At 45.1% G+C, this 23,635-nt stretch overlaps 1 protein-coding gene across 1 annotated transcript in view; it reads left to right on the top strand.

Annotated features, from left to right (window-relative positions):
* The window catches only part of LOC126418847 (glucose dehydrogenase [FAD, quinone]-like), a 66,370-nt gene that overhangs the window by 22,371 nt on the left and 20,364 nt on the right, over positions 1 to 23,635 (top strand). The window contains exon 5 of the mRNA XM_050085834.1: positions 15,532 to 15,842. Coding sequence (XP_049941791.1) covers positions 15,532 to 15,842 — 311 coding nt within the window. The remainder of the gene's footprint in view (positions 1 to 15,531; positions 15,843 to 23,635) is intronic.

Genomic DNA, 23,635 nt, shown 5'->3' with positions numbered 1-23,635 from the left:
TTCTCTCCTCAGAGGAACAGATAATGCTACGTGTGTCGAGTCGTATGTTCTAAACTATTCAGACTTGGAGAGTAACCACTGCACTCAATGCCGGTAACTTGTCCAACCTACTTCTCTCCACGCTCTCCAGGCAGGGCAGCCAGACACCGCGACTGCTCTCCTCCACAGCCGACCCCGGAGTCCTCCTTCAGAGTTTTTGCAAACCTGGCCGTTCTTCGCCGCACGGATCCTTGCGCGTTGGTAGCCAATCACGACACAGACTTCCACGTATCCGTGCCCGTTTGTACCCAACCGCGACACAATTCTCCCGCGGTTACTGTTGCCGCCAAACTTTTAACACGTATCTCTACGCGCTCTGCGCCAATCCCGTCACAGTCTTCCGCAAATTTTCCACTGTGGCGCGATATCGTCTTTCTCTCTTTCGCATATAGCTCCTTATCGCTTCTTGTTGTGATGGCCCAGCCTCTCCGAACGTCTTTGGTGGTCTGCAGTGCCAGCCGACAAAGGGGTCCGGCCGCGGCCATCCCGTTAGTTCGACATGACACAAACACCTACCTTAGGGGTTCCGACCGTGTTCCAGCCTCTGGGCCCATCTCGTTAGTCTGACATGACACACACAACTACCTTTTTTGTGTCCATTCTCTCCTACCGGTGGCCCTATTATCGATTATTTTTTGGTGTATTAGTACTGATTTAGCATCATGTAAGGTGCAAAATCTGCTACCTCACAACTTTACGACCATTCTGTTTTATTTTCGCAAAACGCGTTATCTGTAGGTTAAATCAAATAAAAAAAAAACTTTGTCGACAACTGTAACTTGTTTGTTTTAGAGATGGAACTTTACGTCATCATCGCTTACTGGTTTCTGGTCAGATGTTTGAGTGCAACGAAATCATGATTCCCTATAAATTACACAGTGGGTTCTTGACCGCATTTTCATAGCCAAAGGATGAGTGGAAAATGGACAAAATAGTATCAAATTGAGCAGCATGGTGTCTGCTTTACATTAATCAAGATAATTAAGAAAAACTTGATTAGCGATTTCAGGAAAATTTGAAATATCCTGACGGAAAAAAACCGCATAACCAAGAAGGACTTGTGCGTCGTAAACGGAAGTTGGTAAGCGTGTTTCTACATCTGAAAGACTGTGTCCACTCTACTCTGCGCCGGACGCTTAAGAGAGTGGCACTAGCACAGCACCACTGCGAGGATGAAAGTCAGGTTTGCTTTAAGTATACCCTGTAACGGCCGAGAGCGTTTGTTACCCATGAGACTGGACGTGCTCAGTTGATGCTGGTCAAGAATGCCTTTAAGGCTACAAAGACGCCGTTATCAACACCTCACTAGTTTGAACGACGTCGTGCAACAGGACTACGAGAAGCGGCTGTTCGTTCTCTGGTGTTGCACGAAGACTTGGCAAGAATGTGGCAGCCGTACACGACTGCTGGCAGCGGTGGTCGCGAGAGTGTACAGTAGGGAGAATAGAAGACCGGGCTCCGGACGCCCATGTGGCACCACAGAGACGGAAGGCTGTCTGCTTCGGCCTATGGATCTGACGCGTCGTACTGCACCTGCAACAGCAGCTGGCACCACAGTGGCTCAAAGAATTGTTACAAATCAGTTATTTCAAGGACAGCTCAGTGCCAGACGCCCTCTAGCGTGGATTCACTGAACCCACACCACCGCCATTTGCCACTTCACTGGTGTCGCGTGCAGATACACTGGAGAGCAGGGAGGAGATCTGCTGTGTTTTCTGATGAAAGCTGGTTCTGCCTCGGTCCAGCGATGGCCATGTGTTGGTTAGTAGAAATCCAGCTGAGCACCTGCAACCAACCTGTCTGTGTGCCAGACACCCTGGACTTCACCTGCAGCTATGGGCTGGTCAGCAGTTTCGTATGATAGCAGAACCACTCCCGAAACTACCCCATGCACCGTGACTGCAAATTTGATCGTCAGTCTCATGGTTCGACCTGTTTGTGCTGCCATTCATTAACAAAATTTCAGGGTTTTTTTTTCCCAACAGGATAACGGTCGTCCGCATATCGCTGTTGTAACCCAACATGCTCTTCAGAGTGTCGGCGTGTTGCCTTAGCGTGCTCGACCACAAGATCTGCCTCGAATCGAGCACAAACGGGACAACATCTGTCAACAACTCTAGCATCATCCACAAACAGCATTAACCGTCCCTGTATTGACCGACCGAGTGCAACAGGCGTGGAACTCAATCCCACAAACTGACATCCGGCGCCCGTACAACACAATGCGTGCGTGCTTGCTTGCATTGAATATTCTAGCGGCTACACCAGTTATTAATATACCAGCATTTCACATCGGCAGTGACTTACCTCACGCTTAAAAATGAGAAGAACTGCCTGTGAACTGAGATGTTAATCGCTTAAATATATTACCTGGACAAACGTATTCCCGAAATTTCATTACTCTATATTAACTATTTTTTGGTGCTGCAATTTTTTTCTGTCGGTGTATTTCACGAACAACTGCTGCTACATATGCAAATGAAGTGTCGAGAAGTTCATCTGTTCAAGGCCTAGCTGCTTCCAGCGTAAAAAAAAAGTTCCATTGGTGTAATGTTTTAACTGTCGCAAAGGCTTCCTTCGGACCACGTAATGAAGTCAGTATATTTCGAGGGAAGACGCTAGGAAGCAAATAACGTGGCAAGAAGTACATCTTTCAGGTGTAGGTGTTTTGCGTACAAAAAGGTGCATTGGTGCGACATTTCACTTTTAAAATCGCTTTCCTCGAATCAAGTACCAAATTTAGTGGATTTCAAAAACAGCTTTATGACCAAAACTTCAAACTAGATTAAAAATTGAAAAAAAAGTTGAATGGTTTGTGAAAATGTCAAATGTGTGTGAAATCTTATGGGACTTAACTGCTAAGGTCACCAGTCCCTAAGCTTACACACTACTTAACCTAAATTATCCTAAGGACAAACACACACACACACACACACACACACACACACACACACACACACACACACACACACACACACGCGCGCGCGCGCGCGCGCGCGCGCGCCCGAGGGAGGACTCGAACCTCCACCGGGACCAGCCGCACAGTCCATGTCTGCAGCGCCTCGGACCGCTCGGCTAATCCCGCACGGCAAATGTTTTGTGAAATAATTTGTCTACAAGTATGAAATGAAAGATATCAGAGAAACATTTGATGCGCCATTGGAAGGTGCTCGAAACCATCTGCAGTAATTGAGATCGTCGACTAAGAATGCGCATTTTCTTTCCTGACACTTTAATGATGTTGTACTGAAAAAATGTTTAAGACCGGAGATTTGTCGAAACTTCGGGGATAGATGATGGAAGTGTGTGTAGGGCATAGGACAGCCATCTGTACGGTCTACGTACTCCACCAGAGAAATATCCTCTAGAACTCTTTAGAATTTTAAGTTAAGCACTGATATTTAAGTTATCAATCAGCGTCTCGTTTGCTGTACAAGATATCGAATATCGTTCAAAGGAGCGTTGAATCTTTCTCTAACATGTTTTATGTCTTACTTTTCGGCAAATCATTTTGCAAAACTGCATTTTTTTTCAAAAAAATGGCTGTGAGCACTATGGGACTTAACATCTGAGGTCATCAGTCCCCTAGAACTTAGAACTACTTAAACCTAACTAACCTAAGGACATCAAACACATCCATGCTCGAGGCAGGATTCGAACCTGCGACCGTAGCGGTCGCGCGGTTCCAGACTGAAGCACCTTTAACCGCATGACCACCGCGGCCGGCTGCATTTTTTCAACTTTTCCTGTCTATTACGTTATTTCTTTTGACACTGCAGCAACTGCTGTCATTGGACCCAGTTATTAAGAAGAAAACTGAAGTGAAAACGTGAAGTATGAAATATACATTATCAGTCCACAATCATCCATCAAACTCACAACTTCCGAAATGAAGTTCGGTGTGAATATACAGCAAATGCTGCAACTAAGCGTAGTGTCAGCCGCCACATTGGCTTCTATCTTTGTACAGGTAGAAGTTACAGCCAAAAGTCGGTGCTGGTGAGGACAACATATCTTTCCGTTTTTCTGGTCATGCACATACAAATATGACTTGGCGTTCGTTTTAAAGAGTGAACAATGTACATACCATACTCGCGTGGCACTTTTAAGTGTGTAGGATTTCACACTCTCCCTTCAATTCATCCACAACAGCATAAGTTCAACACAACACGGTACACTCTCTCATCACAGTTCGAGCAGAATTGGGTTCGGCATAACATTTCATGTGTATTGACGAGGAAATTCATTTTCAGAATTTTAAGTTTTGCATTTCAAGTTTTAAGTTTGTTGTTTGGTTATGTTTACTTAGTAAAAAAATGTCATACATAGTAAAGCCATTATTTGTAAAAGTTCATTATGATCACTGTCTACTACCAGGAATTTATTTCCTTTATTAACAAGAGATTAAGAACAAATTGTTTCCCTTTTTCGGACATTTTCGGTCTGCTGAAGCACTTTAGCTCCAGGTCTTTGAAGACAGGAGTTAATACACGCACTCTGATGCTGACAGCGGATCAAAGCCTGCGATTACCCCGTGAGGTCATTGATTTTCTTGTTGTGTCAACGAGGCGAAGTGGACGCCGGAAATTAAAGCGCACTGCACCATTCGGGAGCGTGACGGAAGTTCATTTAAATTCGCAGAGGACGTAAAAAGTGAATGGAGTAAATAGGAGGAGGGAGGTAACTGTTAAGCGTTCTAATCGAAGTTCCGCCCTTATACGAGTAGGTACTGTCTGAAAGGAACACTGATATAGACTGTTGAAACAATAATGCAACCGCGACAGTCTGGCAAGGAAGTCTTCTATACGGGAAGAATCATAATTATGACTTACGCTCTCCTGTATGTATGAGTAACTATTTTCGGTAAAGGAAACAGCCCACTCTCAAGACAGTGCTACTATTAACAATAATCCATTTCTAGTACAGAATCGCACCCTCTTTTCTGCTGAATTATTACTGATGTTCGCCATGTGCTAGTGTGTTCGGCGGTGCGCATCACATCTGACATTCTCTAGTGCGGTTTCTGTAAGTCGGCAGTATCCAGTTCGGCCAACTTTTCTATCGCTGTTCGACCGTTCGTCCGTCCGTCCGTCCTTGTCTCCTTGGCGGGGTGTGGTGGTATGCAAAGGTCATCAAATACATACTACACTCGCAAGAATATTGTAGCGTCAAACCGATCTCCAACCAGGGAAAATATCTACAAGTACAGTCTCGATCTAGTAAACATGCAGTCCATATCTCCTACCATACCATACCATACCAAATCATCCCCTTTACATCTGCGAACCGAAGTCACTCTCTCAGAACTGATGTGCAAGAGAGGCTCGTTTACCCCTGCACAAACGCGTTACTATTTCCGCTTTCTTGCTCGCGTTTCTACAGATATCTTGTAACCTGTGCGTGACACAGTACTCGTCAAAGCCTGTACTATGGTAAGTGAGCGGGGTTCACCTTATGAGAAAGGATTTTTGTATAGATATCGACCGCGTGTACCTGAATGGTGGCAAATCAGACTTACACCCAGTCTGTAATAACAATGGTCCGTCAAGCAAGTTCGAAATGCAATTACACTTCAGGATGGAGCAAAAGCAACACTGAAGATGCTGTCCATTTGATAATAATACGGTCGCCAGCCTAATTAGGCATTAACTGAGTTACTTCCCTGTACAAGTTGGTAGATATTCATGCAAAACAACAAGTAGTAACACTGCATAATAAAGTAGAATTTTAGAACCAGAAAATCTATTGAACTGATAGTTTCACGTTCTGTACTGATATGGAAAAACCATGAATGCATAACACTACACTATAATGTATACTACAAAACTTTATACTGTCTATTTATCTGATTAAAATCGGGCATAGGTTACCCTAGAAATTGCACTTTCGTGCCACACACAAAATGTAAATTTTGATAAAGATAAAACACTGATAAATTTTGACTTTTATATTGACTTTAACTTTTGCTGGTCAAACCAATTTAAAGCACTTCAGAGTTCAAATGAATGAGGGGGGGATCCAGAAACTGCTATGATCGCTGTATTAAAAAAAATGATTACTGAATTTATTATGCGTTCAAGATTTCCAGTATATAAGTTACTACTCCTTTTCCTCTTATTTAGTGCTCATTTAAATACCTTTATATCTGTCTCGAAATAATTAAACTTCATTACTGTATCAATATGAAAGTTATCTTTGAACTTCGTTAGACCTTCGTTATTCATTTACTGGTTCATTAACAAAACATTTCTTTAAACACCATTCTAACATAGCTAGGTCTGCAAATAATTATTATTAACACAAAATTTTATTTTTGATTTCGGAACACTTGGATTGCACAATATTTGGAAAGGACCCTGTCTAGGTTAATTGTGAGGATAATTAAATGATGGGAAAGTTCTGATAAAATTTACGTTATTATTGCACAGTTCACTCTCTGATCCATACGAACACAGTACTAAAAGTTTCAACCTGTTAGTATAGATGCGGCGGTTGGCGGGCGGCGAGATGGCGAGGCACAGAGCACACATACAACAACCACACCTGTGGCTCTTGATGTATCGGCACTTTAATTCTTCTTAGCGTCGCAATACTTTTCCATTTAGAGCCTATGGAATTTTGCCATGTTGCGTGGCCGTTGGAACGGCATACCCGAGGCTCAGTGAAGCTACGTCTTCCAGGAGAGCCTCCTCGCTCCAGAAGGTGTTGCTCAGACCAGTGCCAAACTGCAACTACTTCTACTGCTGAGCCCGCTGTGCCGTGCAGTGCCCGCGCGCATTTTCCCGCGCTCGCCTGCCATCCACCTTTTATCGCTCCCTTACAGACAGGCCGGGTATTCACCCCAGGTTTTGCATTCTACATATCCTAGCACATTGCCTACGTATGGACCAGACGCACAGTTACGATTTTAAACATCTTACAACAGTCTCAACATTTGTTACATTTCAATTCTATCACAATATTGCTTGACATTTGACAAACATTAATATTCACATTGAAACTCATTTACAGTTTTCTTAACATAATGGCATGAAACAAGAAAATTGAAATCAGAACATCAATTACACAAGTTTATCGAAAAATCACATGGAAAAAAAATTACTTATATGTACAATAGTACAGCGTCGTCGTTGTTACAATCTCCAGACTCGTCTATTACAAGAATAACCATATGTTCTCCATAATATTATACAATTTTCGCCGTACTTCTCGATCTCAAGCGCACAGCAGTAGCCCCCCGATCGCTAACACGACACAATGCACAAGATATAGACTGTAAATTATTTCACCACAAATCCCAAACTTTAGCGAGTTGCAGCGTGCTGTAAACCATTGACTAACTAGAAACAAATACAGTAAAATGATATTTGCACTCTCGAATACCGAAGTCAGTGATGTAACAGATTCCAGATGATCAATATTGTTTACAAACCAACTAGGGTCTTTCCCACGACTAGAGAACAGGCAAACGTGTGTCCAGCACACCCCAATCGATATCCCCTCAACTAAATAAAATCACCAAATGTGCAGAAGCAATCGACCGAACAATTTACATTGGAGGGAATAACGCCCCACCACAAGCGCACCATCTTCTCAAAGTTACACTTGATAACGAAAGCCGCCCAGCACATACTAAATTCGCTATTCGGTCGTCTAGAAGATGGTAAAGTTAACACTCCAAGAGGCCCCTGCATTAGGAAGACTGCTACCACTAACGTGGGAACGCGAATCAATACCACCACGGACTTTTCATACCCGGATTCATTCCGGAAAACCAGTCGCATATATCTTTATCATTATACTTAAAATTAAATCTTACGATCGACGTCGCAACTGAACGGTATTGCCGGCCGTTGTGGCCGAGCGGTTCTAGGCGCCTCAGTCCGGAACCGCGCGACTGCTACGGTCGCAGGTTCGAATCCTGCCTCGGGCATGGATGTGTGTGATGTCTTTAGGTTGGTTAGGTTTAAGTAGTTCTAAGTTCTAGGGGACTGATGACTTCAGATGTTAAGTCCCATAGTGCTCAGAGCCATTTGAACCATTTTTGAACGGTATTCGAGAATGAGCGAAGTCTCGGAAATACACCCTCTTGTTGGCTGTGGCTCTGGAAATAGCTGTACCTTCCTTACAACTAGACATACTCTTTCTTTCGCTATTACAGTACTCCAAGTCAAATCCATACCCTCCCTACAACAGCACATAGACATTTCCTTTACACAAACACATATACTTTATAAACCTGATGCTCAAATGCGAACATATCACACACCCAGCACTAATACTAAGTATAAAATTACCTCGTCAATAACTGTATGCATACCATACCAAATAATACTGATCGAAAATCAACCATATGTGTGCGTGTCTCTTAAGTTCTTCTTTCGAGTCCTTCCACTGAGCCCTAGACGTAATCTAGCGGATGTTAAAGAAAAAATCCCCATCCCAACAACTACTCCATGTTACTCTCACAATCAGTCATGGTTCTACAGGTGCGCCCAAGTATCCATGTTAAAACCTATAAGCGCTTTACGAATCGAGGTACGACATTAACTCTGAATTAGGCGGTGTTTTCTGGAAAAACCGTCACAGTGATTGTAGAAATGTCTGTATTAAGAGCCAACGATGCAACCTCGCGATAAACTCAATGAACTTTGAAAGTCATTGAGCTAAGGAACGTGATATGCAATCGCTATTTGCAGCTCCATCACACCGCACGCAACTACATATTTTATTAGTTATAGCAACGCATTCTGTCTCGAGACCATACCAGGTGTTCCGCGATATATCCGCTGAGTTATCGGCGATGACAGACAGTAGTAGTACATGGTGTGCTGATTGAGGTCCTAAGAAGAAAAATATACACTAACTTCTCAGATCTCTAGCCGTACGCTAGATTTTAGAAATTACATCCATTCAAACACATACTTGCATAGGCTCACACCCACAAGTGAATCATATCTCACGCACTCTCGTATCTGTAAACGAGTCAAAAAAATGGTTCAAATGGCTCTGAGCACTATGGGACTTAACATCTGTGGTCATCAGTCCCCTAGAACTTAGAACTACTTAAACCTAACTAACCTAATAACATCAAACACATCCATACCCGAGGCAGGATTCAAACCTGCGACCGTAGCAGTCGCGCGGTTCCGGACTGCGCGCCTAGAACCGCTAGACCACCGCGGCTGGCTCTAAACGAGTCACCTTCCTCGAATCTGTCTGCTGCAGTAAAATTACAAGCTCCTTTTTATCAAAGCCTACACGGCCTCCAGTCGCACCCATTTCTACAGCTTTCCACAAGTGCTAGTTCCAATTTAAGTCGGAGAAACACATATCCAACACCTTCTGCAACCCCTGTAGAAATAGATGGAGCTGAGTTACTGCAACAGGACCATGTTTTGAGCATTCAGTGGAAATGCACGCAATGTGATACAATTGCTACGGATCCCCAACGTGCTATCTTCATTATTCTATACCCATGCCAACTATGAAAGCTCACCCTATTTACAAGTCACCTAGGCGTCGACGTGGGCGCAATGACGTACAGCTACGGTGGGCCTCCAGCACGAAGACAGACATTTCACAATACTCCCCCAGAATAGCGTAGCGCGCAGCCACCCCGGCATCCCTAACAGTTCACCAAGTCCGACACGTCAAACCACAGCTACCTATGTGGAGACGATCATATTAAATATTCAAACACGGCAAAGACCACTTTAAACTTTCATCACCTATACTCTAAGCCAATTATCGTATGAGACGCTCCCTCTGCTCCTGTTTCAAACACTGTTTTCCAACACGCTTTTGTACATTGCCAAATGTTCCGTTTTCCGCCACGACTTCGAGGTCTGTGTCATATTCTAAACTGACATTAAGACGCTCTGATCCACGACCTCTCACAGAAAGCTAGACATCGCATGATGTGTATAACATTCTTACGACGGATAACATAACACTGAATGATTTTTAAATAAAACTCACTTACAACGTAAGGAAACTAGAAGAGTTTTGTCGCGTTGTGGAAGGTTTCCAAATTACCGTCCGAAAGTGATTCATGACCTCTATATTTAAATTCATGTCACCCTGAGGGAGTAGATTTCGAGTTATTCATAATTTTGTACTCATGTACGCTATCGCTGTTTAGCTGCTAGCAACCCTCAGAAGTTGTCACCCATCCACAAAACTTCTTCCCCAACTCGAACAAGCTATGTCACTCAATCATTATGCCATAACCAATGCGCGGATGTGGTGGAAAAGACACCGTCGATGTACTGTAGTATTAAGCAACAGACAAGGTAGTGCGAAGAATTTTACACCAAGTTCAGCACCGGCCAATGACGTGACAGCATGTTTCCCCTATTTCAGTATCACAGCTCAGCCATGCCCTCTCCACGGTGCGAGTATCATTGCGAACATCGATAGATGAGCGAGCAGTACGTCTATTAACTCTTAATTCTCGAACACACAAATGATCAAACTATACGAGACAGCTCTCTACATATTTCTATCACCTCGAGCATAGTGTTTATTTTACGATCTATCTCTCAGCGTATGGGAGTCACAGAGTATTCCCCCCATCTTAGGGTAAAAGACCAACCTCACACAGTCATTGACCAACCCACCCTGCAGCACCGTTAGAGAATTTATCTGCAAGCAATCAGAATAAGAGCGCTACACTCCATATCTCGTGAATGAATATAGCTTTCCAAGTCCCAACCCATCCAAGTGCACGAGATTTCTCGAGATGTGACCATGCTGAAGAGCTTAGCACTCCTTATCGATGTATACTAATAGAATTCGAAGTGTCATAATGTAAATAGCGTACAGTTAAGAAGATCAAGAGAGGACTTATTTTTATATGCGATGGAGTTCGAGACAAATTGAGTTGGACACATTTTTACCTAAAGCAACGAAGCTATCAACTCTAAATTATTGTTCTAGAGTCTAGGATCTGTAACTGGAAGGTATTCCTAAGAGAGAGAACATAAACACACACACTTTAAAACGGGCTATAATGTTAGATCTAATACCTTTCCGGCCAATCAGACATACATCCTTCTTCACAGTTTCTCTACGCTGAACTATCTTATAGAATCGTGAAACATTTTCTTTGCATTATAGGAGCGCAATATAGCTTTGCCGAAACTTATAGTGTCCACTGTTCACATCCGCCCACGGTTCAGAAATTATACTATGCCTGCATAAGGCCTACATAAAATTATAGTTAGTAGCGGGGGTACATTCTACAAGGAAACACATAAATGCATAGCAGCAGCGTCCGACATGTGAAAATTACAAGTCATTCCGTCACTAACTCTTTACACAGCGCATCAGTCGGCCAAATGTGTACACAGGGATTGCAGCGCATCACAAGCTCTTACCGCTAAGTTAGTTATGACCCCGAAGTCTCGATTTTACACCCAAGATGCGACAGGGGCGATGGCATAAATCAAAGCTCCTTTAGAGGAGGGTGTCGAGTTTCTTCACACATGAGATGGAAGTCCTCTGATGACCGACAGGTTTGCCGTTAACGATCGCAAGTGCCTTAAAAATAGTTCAAATGGCTCTGAGCACTATGGGACTTAACTTCTAAGGTCATAAGTCCCCTAGAACTTAGAACTACTTACACCTAACTAACCTAAGGACCTCACACACATCCATGCCCGAGGCAGGATTCGAGCCTGCGACCGTAGCGGTCGCGCGCTTCCACACTGTAGCGCCTAGAACCTCTCGGCCACTCCGGGAGGCAGACAGTGCCTTAAAACACATACGGAACACGTAGCTGTATACGAGTAGAACGCAGGCTATGTCACGTGACTGATGCATCCAGAATGACTGCTGCCTCAATAGACACACAGTATAATCCAGCCTCAATGGGAAGAAATTGACTGCCCCTTACTCGCTTCGTTTAAATGTCTACGTTTTCCCGTACTCCTCCTGTTACAGCATACCTGGTCCCATATACAAATTGCTTGGCGCGAACCAAAAGGTAAAGTCTTTGACCAAATTCCGCTCTATATTCGGTCAATATACAGGTTGTTACACAAAGGTACGGTCAAACTTTCAGGAAACATTCCACATACACAAATAAAGAAAAGATGTTATGTCGACATGTGTCCGGAAACGCTTAATTTCCATGTTAGAGCTCATTTTAGTTTCGTCAGTATGTACTGTACTTCCTCGATTCACCGCCAGTTGGCCCAATTGAAGGAAGGTAATGTTGACTTCGGTGCTTGTGTTGACATGCGACTCATTGCTCTACAGAACTAGCATCAAGCACATCAGTACGTAGCATCACCAGGTTAGTGTTCATCACGAACGTGGTTTTGCAGTCAGTGCAATGTTTACAAATGCGGAGTTGGCTGATGCCCATTTCATGTATGGATTAGTACGGGGCAATAGCCGTGGCGCGGTACGTTTGTATCGAGACAGATTTCCAGAACGAAGGTGTCCCGACAGGAAGACGTTCGAAGCAATTGATCGGCGTCTTAGGGAGCACGGAACATTCCAGCCTATGACTCGCGACTGGGGAAGACCTAGAACGACGAGGACACCTGCAACGGACGAGGCAATTCTGCGTGCAGTTGACGATAACCCTAATGTCAGCGTCAGAGAAGTTGCTGCTCTACAACGTAACGTTGACCACGTCACTGTATGGAGAGTGCTACGGGAGAACCAGTTTTCTGTGAACGTTTGGCCATGCATTGTTGGTCATGTGCAGGTACTATCAGCAGCTGATTGGCCACCACGGGTACACTTCACGGAATGGTTGATCCAACCTTGTGTCAATCCTCATTTCAGTGCAAATGTTCTCTTTACGGATGAGGCTTCATTCAAACGTGATCAAATTGTGAATTTTCACAATCAACATGTGTGGGCTGACGAGAATCCGCACGCAATTGTGCAATCACGTCATCAACACAGATTTTCTGTGAACGTTTGGGCAGGCATTGTTGGTGATGTCTCGATGGGGCCCCATGTTCTTCCACCTACGCTCAATGGAGCACGTTATCATGATTTCATACGGGATGCTCTACCTGTGCTGTTAGAACATGTGCCTTTACAAGTACGACACAACATGTGGTTCATGCACGATGGAGCTCCCGCACATTTCAGTCGAAGTGTTCGTACGCTTCTCGATAACAGATTCGGTGACCGATGGATTGGTAGAGGCGGACCAATTCCATGGCCTCCACGCTCTCCTGACCTCAACCCTCTTGACTTTCATTTATGGGGGCATTTGAAAGCTCTTGTCTACGCAACCACGGTACCAAATGTAGAGACTCTTCGTGCTCGTATTGTGGACGGCTGTGATACAATACGCCATTCTCTAGGGCTGCATCAGCGCATCAGGGATTCCATACGACGGAGGGTGGATGCATGTATCCTCGCTAACGGAGGACATTTTGAACATTTCCTGTAACAAAGTGTTTGAAGTCACGCTGGTACGTTCTCTTGCTGTGTGTTTCCATTCCATGATTAATGTGATTTGAAGAGAAGTAATAAAATGAGCTCTAACATGGAAAGTAAGCGTTTCCGGACACATGTCCACATAACATATTTTCTTTCTTAGTGTGTGCGGAATGTTTCCTGAAAGTTTGGCCGTAACTTCTTGGAACACCCTGTATATCTATTCCCTCGTCACTTTTCGGAATCCTTTCGATCTGAGGTCAGATCTATATATGCGATCATGACATAACATCTCATTGTGTGTTCTAAAATACAGGGTGTTTCAAAAATGACCGGTATATTTGAAACGGCAATAAAAACTAAACGAGCAGCGATAGAAATACACCGTTTGTTGCAATATGCTTGGGACAACAATACATTTTCAGGCGGGCAAACTTTCAAAATTACAGTAGTTACAATTTTCAACAACAGATGGCGCTGCAAGTGATGTGAAAGATATAGAAGACAACGCACTCTGTGGGTGCGCCATTCTGTACGTCGTCTTTCTGCTGTAAGCGTGTGCTGTTCACAACGTGCAAGTGTGCTGTAGACAACATGGTTTATTCCTTAGAACAGAGGATTTTTCTGGTGTTGGAATTCCACCGCCTAGAACACAGTGTTGTTGCAACAAGACGAAGTTTTCAACGGAGGTTTAATGTAACCAAAGGATCGAAAAGCGATACAATAAAGGATCTGTTTGAAAAATTTCAACGGACTGGGAACGTGACGGATGAACGTGCTGGAATGGTAGAGCGACCGCGTACGGCAACCACAGAGGGCAACGCGCAGCTAGTGCAGCAGGTGATCCAACAGCGGCCTCGGGTTTCCGTTCGCCGTGTTGCAGCTGCGGTCCAAATGACGCCAACGTCCACGTATCGTCTCATGCGCCAGAGTTTACACCTCTATCCATACAAAATTCAAACGCGGCAACCCCTCAGCGCCGCTACCATTGCTGAACGAGAGACATTCGCTAACGATATAGTGCACAGGATCGATGCCGGCGATATGCATATGGGCAGCATTTGGTTTACTGACGAAGCTTATTTTTACCTGGACGGCTTCGTCAATAAACAGAACTGGTGCATATGGGGAACCGAAAAGCCCCATGTTGCAGTGCCATCGTCCCTGCATCCTCAAAAAGTACTGGTCTGGGCCGCCATTTCTTCCAAAGGAATCATTGGCCCATTTTTCAGATCCGAAACGTTTACTGCATCACGCTATCTGGACATTCTTCGTGAATTTGTGGCGGTACAAACTGCCTTAGACGACACTGCGAACACCTCGTGGTTTATGCAAGATGGTGCCCGGCCACATCGCACGGCCGACGTCTTTAATTTCCTGAATGAATATTTCGATGATCGTGTGATTGCTTTGGGCTACCCGAAACATACAGGAGGCGGCGTGGATTGGCCTCCCTATTCGCCAGACATGAACCCCTGTGACTTCTTTCTGTGGGGACACTTGAAAGACCAGCTGTACCGCCAGAATCCAGAAACAATTGAACAGCTGAAGCAGTACATCTCATCTGCATGCGAAGCCATTCCGCCAGACACGTTGTCAAAGGTTTCGGGTAATTTTATTCAGAGACTACGCCATATTATTGCTACACATGGTGGATATGTGGAAAATATCGTACTATAGAGTTTCCCAGACCGCAGCGCCATCTGTTGTTGAAAATTGTAACTACTGTAATTTCGAAAGTTTGTCTGCCTGAAAATGTACTGTTGTCCCAAGCATATTGCAACAAACGGTGTATTTCTATCGCTGCTCGTTTAGTTTTTATTGCTGTTTCAAATATACCGGTCATTTTTGAAACACCCTGTAGATTGTGAATGCAGCACCGATGGCACCGCCTAGCCCAGATGCATTGATCGGGAAGTGTAGTATATATAGCACTGCACTCGACTGTACCCAGTGACCTCCACACTCGGAGAGGATTTGCTCTGCTTTGTGTATGCCTGTGTATGTGCACACCTCGTGGCTCCTTTGTTAGCGCGGCGGCTGAGCATCCGTAGTGCACTTCTGGGACGCCCACACCCGCAGGTGATCCTGTCGGCGGGCGCGCTCAACACGCCGCAGCTGCTGATGCTGTCCGGCATCGGTCCCGCGGAGCACCTGCGCTCGCTCGGCATCCCCGTGGTGGTGGACGCGCCCGGCGTGGGCGAGAACCTGCAGGAGCACGTCACCTACCTGGGGCTCACCTTCCTCGTCAACGACAGCGTCGCCTTCGTGGAGAGCCGCATGCAGCAGCCGGCCGTCATCCTGCAGTACCTCCTCAACGGCACCGGCCCGCTCACCGTGCCCGGCGGCGTCGAGGCCGTGGGCTACGTCCACACGCCGCTCGACGACGACCCGTGAGTACACCGCCGTCCCCAGTCTGCACGCGTCTCTTATCTTACCACGCCGCGTGGCCACGTCTCAGCCAGCCTATTTCTCTGGAGATTCAACTACTCCTAAGTAGATATCGGCACACTTTCCACGAGCACCGAACTTCTTAAACCCAGCTTGTTTGCACGTTCGTGAGTTCACGAACGTAGTAAACAGCAGAATTCAGGCTCATGCTGGGTTGTGTGTCTCGACTTCCAAAAACCTTTCAATACAATTCGACGCCATCGCCTAGTAATCTAATTATCTGTCTGTTCAATTTTCCAGCATGAGAGTAAAGGAAGACTTTCCACGAAACAAAACAGCATGCCATTCTCAGCTGAGTGTGTATTGTATGTTAACCGGGGGCCTAGAAACAACGGAGAGGCTCCATCCTCGCCGCAGCCGCAGTGGTCCACAACCCCACAACCACTACCACAGTCCACTTCACCCCACCAGCGTTATTGTGCTGTTCGGCCCACGGTGGACACCCCCCCCCTCCCTCAGGGAACATCTCTCACCAGACGAGTGTAACCCCTGTGTTTGCGTGGTAGAGTAATTGTGGTGTACGCGTACGAGGAGATCTTGTTTGCGCAGCATTCGCCGACATAGTGTAGCTGAGGCGGAGTAAGGGGAACCAGCCCGCATTCGCCGAGGCAGATTGAAGACCGACTAAAACTCATCCACAGACTGGCCGGCACACCGGACCTCGACAGAAGTCCGCCGGGCGGATTCGTGCCGGGGACTCTGGCTCTGAGCACTTTGCGACTTAACATCAGTGGTCATCATTCCCCTATAACTTAGAACTACTTATACCTAACTAACCTAAGGACAGCACACACATCCATGCCCGAGACAGGATTCGAACCTGCGACCGTATCGGTCGCGCGGTTCCGGACTGTAGCACCTAGAACCGCTCGGCCACTCCAGCCGGCAGTGCGCCCTGTTATATGAACAGACGGAGCAAACAGAAACTCAGAGGAAGACAAGGGCATACATGTTTCCTCCATGAAGTATTCCGCGCCGAACTAACCGTTCTCTAGCGTATGCTGAAATAAATCACTTTAAGCTAGCCGTTTATGGCCGCAACCAGCGCATAACATTATCAATTCTTATTTGCTTAGCACCACAGGTCTTGAACTTTTGTCCATCATCTGCTGCCTTATTGTTCGTAACTCTAAGATAAATCACGTCTATACGCTGCAAAAAAGCACCCTAACTTGATTTATTGTAGCAGTCTGTCTGCTTTTGCCGATGTAGCTGGGTATATTATCCGGTGCTGCAATTTCAGGGTAACGTTACTGAAGTCACAAATGTCTCGTTTAGAGTGCAACTCACCATTGAAGGCGAGGAAGTAGCGCAGAGCGCTGTAAGGACCCACTGTTTTAGTTGTAATACAATATCAAACAAAAAAAATTAACTCATCCTTTTAAGGGGATCCGAACGTCAACAGGTAGAATTTTCACTCCATACACCCATTACTGATCTCTAAAACACAGAACATTGTAGTATTATGTCAACTCTGCATGACATGAAGTAAAACAGTATGTAGAAATTATATTCTTCTATGATAGTTTTATATTCTTCTATGATACCTTAATTATTACAACAATTTGCCAACAAGATCAATTTTGAATGCGCATTAATTTTTCGCTACTATTACCTGAGGCATAATGTGTCTAATATCAAACTGACAGGCTTCTCTCAACATCCATAGAAATGTTTTATGCCTCCCATCTTATACTCTGGAGTGTAACTGTGGAAATAATTTGTGTCATTTAATCACTATATTAAGTGACGCACGATGTCCCACATCAAGGTGCCGAAAGCAAAGTGCATTAATAATTCATCTTTTACACAAAAAATAATAAAACTATGACCGATAACTAATTTTTACTACACCTTCACCTAATGTTATGCAATGTTGACATAAAACGGCAACGACCTACATCTTACACATCAAAAGTAATGTATTCTCAAAGCTGTTGTTGCAGTCTTCAGTCCGGACGATGATCCAGTGCCGCTACTCTATCCTGAGCGCAAGCCTGTTTATCATTTTCAAAGAATGGGGTGAAAACGCTATCTATTGACGATCACGCCCCTCAATTACAGATTAGAGATGTATGTATAACTGAATCAGAATCTGAACCACGTATGTCTGAAAAGGGTGTACATGTGAAACCAAGAAGTGTTTACTAAATGTGAGCTTCACTGGCTAAGGTTCGGGAACACTGAAAATGATTTATAATTTTATTGTTGGGCTACGGCATGGCTTCAAAGGACGGTAGACAAAGCGCCCTTGTAACACCAGCCGCGCCACTTCATATTGATCTGTGGTCAGACTATGTTTTACATCAGATTTAAACACAAAGAGGCACCAGATGATGGAAAGAAGTCCGGAACGCTTGGAGCGACTCTCATATAATAAAAACAAATAATACACAAAAATATCATTACACGACTGCCTGCGGCTGAAAACACAGAATCAAAATAGTTCACAGTGTTTCTGAAACACCTGCAATTTATTTGTGAGGAAATTAGTACTGTAATCTCAGCCCAAGTGTCCGCCCCGATAGCTGAGTGGTCAGCGTGACGGATTGCCGTCCTACGCGCCCGGCTTCGATTCCCGGCTGGGTCGTGGATTCTCTCCTCTCTGGGACTGGCTGTCGTGTTGTCTTCATCATTTCATCCCCATCCGGCGCGCAGGTCGCCCAATATGTGGCGTCGAATGTAGTGAGACCTGCACCAAGGCGGCCGGATCTGCCCCGCAAGGGGCCTCCCGGCCAAACGCTCACTTCCATTTACATCTCAGCTCAGCTCAAGTGCAGTGTATTATTGTTTCTGCTTGTAATTGGCAACCCGTCATAAATTTCTAATGGAGCCCCCGGCTGGAGGCTATCACCAGCACCTCCTATAGAGAGGGGGTGCTGCTATCACCCATTACGTATGACGTAAGGAACATATGTCTTAGTCACCGATAATGGCTGTTTGCACCAACAAGACACATCACAGTACGTCCTGCAATTAAATTATTTATTGTGAAAAAAATTGAAGCCGTGTTTTGCGATATCAGTACAAACTACACCGAAGCGCCAAACAAACTTGTAGAGGCATGCGTATTCAAATTCAGAGATATTTAAACAGACAAAATACTGCGCTGCGGTCGGCAACGCCTATGTAAGACAAGTGTCTGGCGCAGTTGTGAGATCGGTTACTGCTGTTACAATGGCAGGTTATCGAGATTTAAGTGAGTCTGAACGCGGTGTTATAGTCTGTTCACGAGCGATCGAACATCTCCGAGGTAGCGATGAAGTGGGGATTTTCCCGTATGACCATTTCATGAGTGTACTGTGAATATCGGGAATCCGATAAAACATTTCCCACATCGCTGCGGCCGGAAAAAGATACTGCAAGAACGGGACCAACGACGACTGAAGAGAATCGTTCAAACTGAAACAAGTGAAATTCTTCCGCAAATTGCTGCAGGTTTCAATGCTGGGCCATCAACAAGTGACAGCGTGCCAGCCATTCAGCGAAACATCATCGATATGGGCTTTCGAAGCCGAAGGCCCACTCGTGTACCCTTGATGACTGCACGACACAAAGCTCTACGCCCCGCCTGGGCCCATCAACACCGACATCGGACTGTTGATGGTTGGAAACTTGTTGTCTGGTCGGACGAGTCTCGATTCAAATTGTATCGAGCGGATGGACGTGTACGGGTGTGGAGACAACCTCATGAATTCATGATCCCTTCATGTCAGCAGGGGACTGTTCAAGCTCTGTAATGGTGTGAGACATGTGCAGTTGGAGTCATATGGGACCCCTGATACGTCTAGATACGACTGTGACACGTGACACGTATGTAAGCATCCTATCTGATTACCTGCATACGGTCATGTCCATTGTGCATTGTGCATTCAGACGGACTTGGGCAATTCCATCAGGACAATGCGACACCCCATACGTCCAGAATTGCTACAGAGTAGCTGCAGGAACACTCTTCTTAGTTTAAAACTTCCGCTTGAGCATATCTGGGATGCCTTCCAATGTGCTGTTCAGAAGAGATCTCCACCCCCTCGTACTCTTACGGATTTATGGACAGCCTAGCAGGATCCATGGTGTCAGTTCCCGCCATCAATAGTTCAGACATTAGTCATGTCACATTGTGTTGGGCGTGCTCGCGGGCGGGCTACACTATATTAGGCAGGTGTACCAGTTTCTTTGGCTCTTCAGTGTATTTAATTCTTAGCTTCTATCCAACAACTCGCGTACGTGATGGTACGCGAGAACTTTGATCACTTCCGACTATTGAAGCTTTTTGTGCCCCTTTAAGCATCGACTACACTGAGCAGCAGTGCTTTGGCAGTGCACATGCTCCTGTGTGATTGGCTGTCGTGAACATTTACGTGCATCGTCCGCCCAAAACGATCCGAGACTGATTTCATTCCCGCCGTACAACCAACATCAGCGCAGTAACAGGGTGTGCACAGATTTTCGGAGGATCAAATTCGTGTCGTTTTCGTGAGTTTTTCATTAACTCCTTAGTTATATTCATGACCTCTCGAAATGTGTGTGCTACAATGACAAAAAGTTTTCTTATGAACCTGAGAGCTGGTTGAAATGAAAGCTGAATGTAATTATTCTTGCATCGCTCGAACTGTATTTCAGCATGAATAATGTAATTATGTATGACTGGTAGTATACTATCCGTCAGATGCTGTGAAACATTGAACTCTCACGTCACATCAGTTAAAATACAGACTGTTAACATAGTAATGTCGTGAAAACTTACAATTTTCCTTCAGACAATATAACAATTCTGAGTGTACTAAATTTGTGTAAATGTTAAACTTCACAATATAAGATTCAGTATTTAAGTCTCTCGGCTAAACTTCAGATTTCAACATCTAAAACTTCAGCTGCTACTTTTGCCTTTTCCATAATCTTTTTGTTAATTTTTAAGCTCTTTTATTATTTGAACCGTTCTTTTAAGATTGTCCCCTTCATTTTCATCAGATTTCTTCTCTTTTAAGGCTTCTACTATTTTTGATGTAGCATTCCTCACAGCTAATATCGTTGCATTTGTAATGTCCACATTCAGTAGCACCTCACTAGTAAATAAACCACCTAACGATTGTATTGCATTGTAAACACTTCGTCCTGCTATAATTTTATCTTCTTCTAACTTATCAACTAAGACTTACTTATTAACAGAAAAGCCTCTTTCTACTGCAGTATTTCCATGAAACATGCATATCAGTTTCCGCACGAACTTGATGAACTCATTGGTCGCACTTTGCAGTCAATTCATCAGTATGTGATCAAGTTTGTTGTTCTTAGGATTGAATCATTTCAGTTGTCTTTCAGAATATTCACCAGATATAAGGTACGTCAACTATTGATGGAGTCATGTGGTTCTTTAACACAAATTTTTCCATTGCAATTGTCACTTCAGAATTTCTCAAAATGTAGCTCTTCGTAACTTCGGGTGATAAACATCAGCCACCTTTGACTGTCTTTAATTCCACAGAGACGCTTCTCAGCAATTGGTAGATACAGCTTTTGCAAATACCTGTGCACTCACTCATATCTGAAAAAGATGACATGCTTTTCCGTGTAGTACTTGCTAGCAGCCGTACTGATTTATCAATGTTGCTCGCCATCTGTGTAGCTTACTATTAACTGGCGCTGACTGCGTTGTTGTCTGCTTTGTCATAGAACTGTGCTGTTGGTATCTGTTTTGTTGCGCTATTTCTTTTGATTTCTTAATTTTACATTTAACTACAAATAGTTATCTCAGTTTCGCTACTACAAAATATTTTATTGACGATTACATCCATTGCGCACAGTACTGCTTTCGTGGAAACTCTAAGAACAAGTTTGTGTTGCCTGCACCACGTGCTTACAATACATGGAGCCGGAGTGTGTCGTCCCTTCACAGCACTCTTCCCCCCCCCTCTCCCCCCTCCCCCCCCCCCCCCCCACATACACACACACTACGCACTGCACCTCTTCCTGCTGCCGTCGCTCTACCGAAGAACAAGTTTGTGTTGCCTGCACCACGTGCTTACAATAAATGGAGCCGGAGTGTGTCGTCCCTTCACAGCACTCTTCCCCCCCCCCTCTCCCCCCTTCCCCCCCCCCCCCACATACACACACACTACGCACTGCACCTCTTCCTGCTGCCGTCGCTCTACCAGCCACCCCGTCCCCCCACCAGATGGCAAGTAATAGTCTGCGAGTAGTACACTACTGGCCATTAAAATTTCTACACCACGAAGATGACGTGCTACGCGAAATTTAACCGACAGGAAGAAGATTCTGTGCAATGCAAATGATTAGCTTTCCAGAGCATTCACACAAGATTGGCGTCGGTGGCGACACCTACAACGCGCTGACACGAGGAAAGTTTCCAACCGATTTCTCATACATAAACAGCAGTTCACCGGCGTTGCCTGGTGAAATGTTGTTGTGATGCCTCGTGTAAGGAGGAGAAATGCGTACCATCACGTTTCCGACTTTGATAAAGGTCGGATTGTAGCCTATCTCGATTGCTGTTTATCGTATCGCGACATTGCTGCTCGCGTTGGTTGAGATCCAATGACTGTTAGCAAAATATGGAATCGGTGGGTTCAGGAGGGTAATACGGAATGCCGTGCTGGATCCCAACGGCCTCGTATCACTAGCAGTCGAGATGACGGGCATCTTATCCGCATGGCTGTGACGGATCGTGCAGCCACGTCTCGACCCATGAGTCAACAGATGGGGACGTTTGCAAGAGAACAACCATCTGCACAGACAGTTCGACGACGTTTGCAGCAGCACGGACTATCAGCTCAGAGACCGTGGCTGCCGTTACCCTTGACGCTGCATCACAGACAGGAGCGCCTGCGATGGTGTACTCGACGACGAACCTGGGTGCACGAATGGCAAAACGTCATTTTTTCGGATGAATCCAGGTTCTGTTTGCAGCATCATGATGTTCGCATCCGTGTTTGGCGACATCGCCGTGAACGCACATTGGAAGCGAGTCATCGCCGTACTGGCGTATCACCCAGCGTGATGGTATGGGGTGCCATTGGTTACACGTCTCGGTCACCTCTTGTTCGCATTGACGGCACTTTCAACAGTGGACGTTACATTTCAGATGTGTTACGACCCGTGGCACTACCCTTCATTCGATCCCTGCGAAACCCTACATTTCAGCAGGATAATGCACGACCATATGTTGCAGGTCCTGTACGGGCCTTTCTGGATACAGAAAATGTTCGACTGCTGCCCTCCCCAGCCCATTCTCCAGATCTCTCACCAACTGAAAACGTCTGGTCAATGATGGCGAAGCAACTGGCTCGTCACAATACGCCAGTCACTACTCTTGATGAACTGTGGTATCGTGTTGAAGCTGCATGGACAGCTGTACCTGTACACGCCATCCAAGCTGTGTTTGACTCAATGCCCAGGCGTATCAAGGCCGTTATTACGGCCAGAAGTGGTTGTTCTTGGTACTGATTTCTCAGGATCTATGCACCCAAATTGCGTGAAAATGTAATCACATGTCATTTCTGGTGTAATATATTTGTCCAATGAACACCCGTTTATTTTCTGCATTGCTTCTTGGTGTAGCAATTTTAACGGCCAGTAGCGTACTATCGTTCGCGTCATGTAAGAAGGCGGCCCCATTTTCGGCTGTTCTGCGCATCCCCCTTCACTGACAGCCAATAACATTCATTCTCTTTCCGAGCAGCTAGCGGCGAGTTACAGCTAGACAGTGATAATCTGA

This window comes from Schistocerca serialis, chromosome 9 (genome assembly GCF_023864345.2).
Source record: "Schistocerca serialis cubense isolate TAMUIC-IGC-003099 chromosome 9, iqSchSeri2.2, whole genome shotgun sequence".
NCBI lineage: Eukaryota > Metazoa > Arthropoda > Insecta > Orthoptera > Acrididae > Schistocerca > Schistocerca serialis.
The sequence above is the reverse complement of the archived record's forward strand: the minus strand, read 5'-3'. Positions and strand labels throughout refer to the sequence as shown.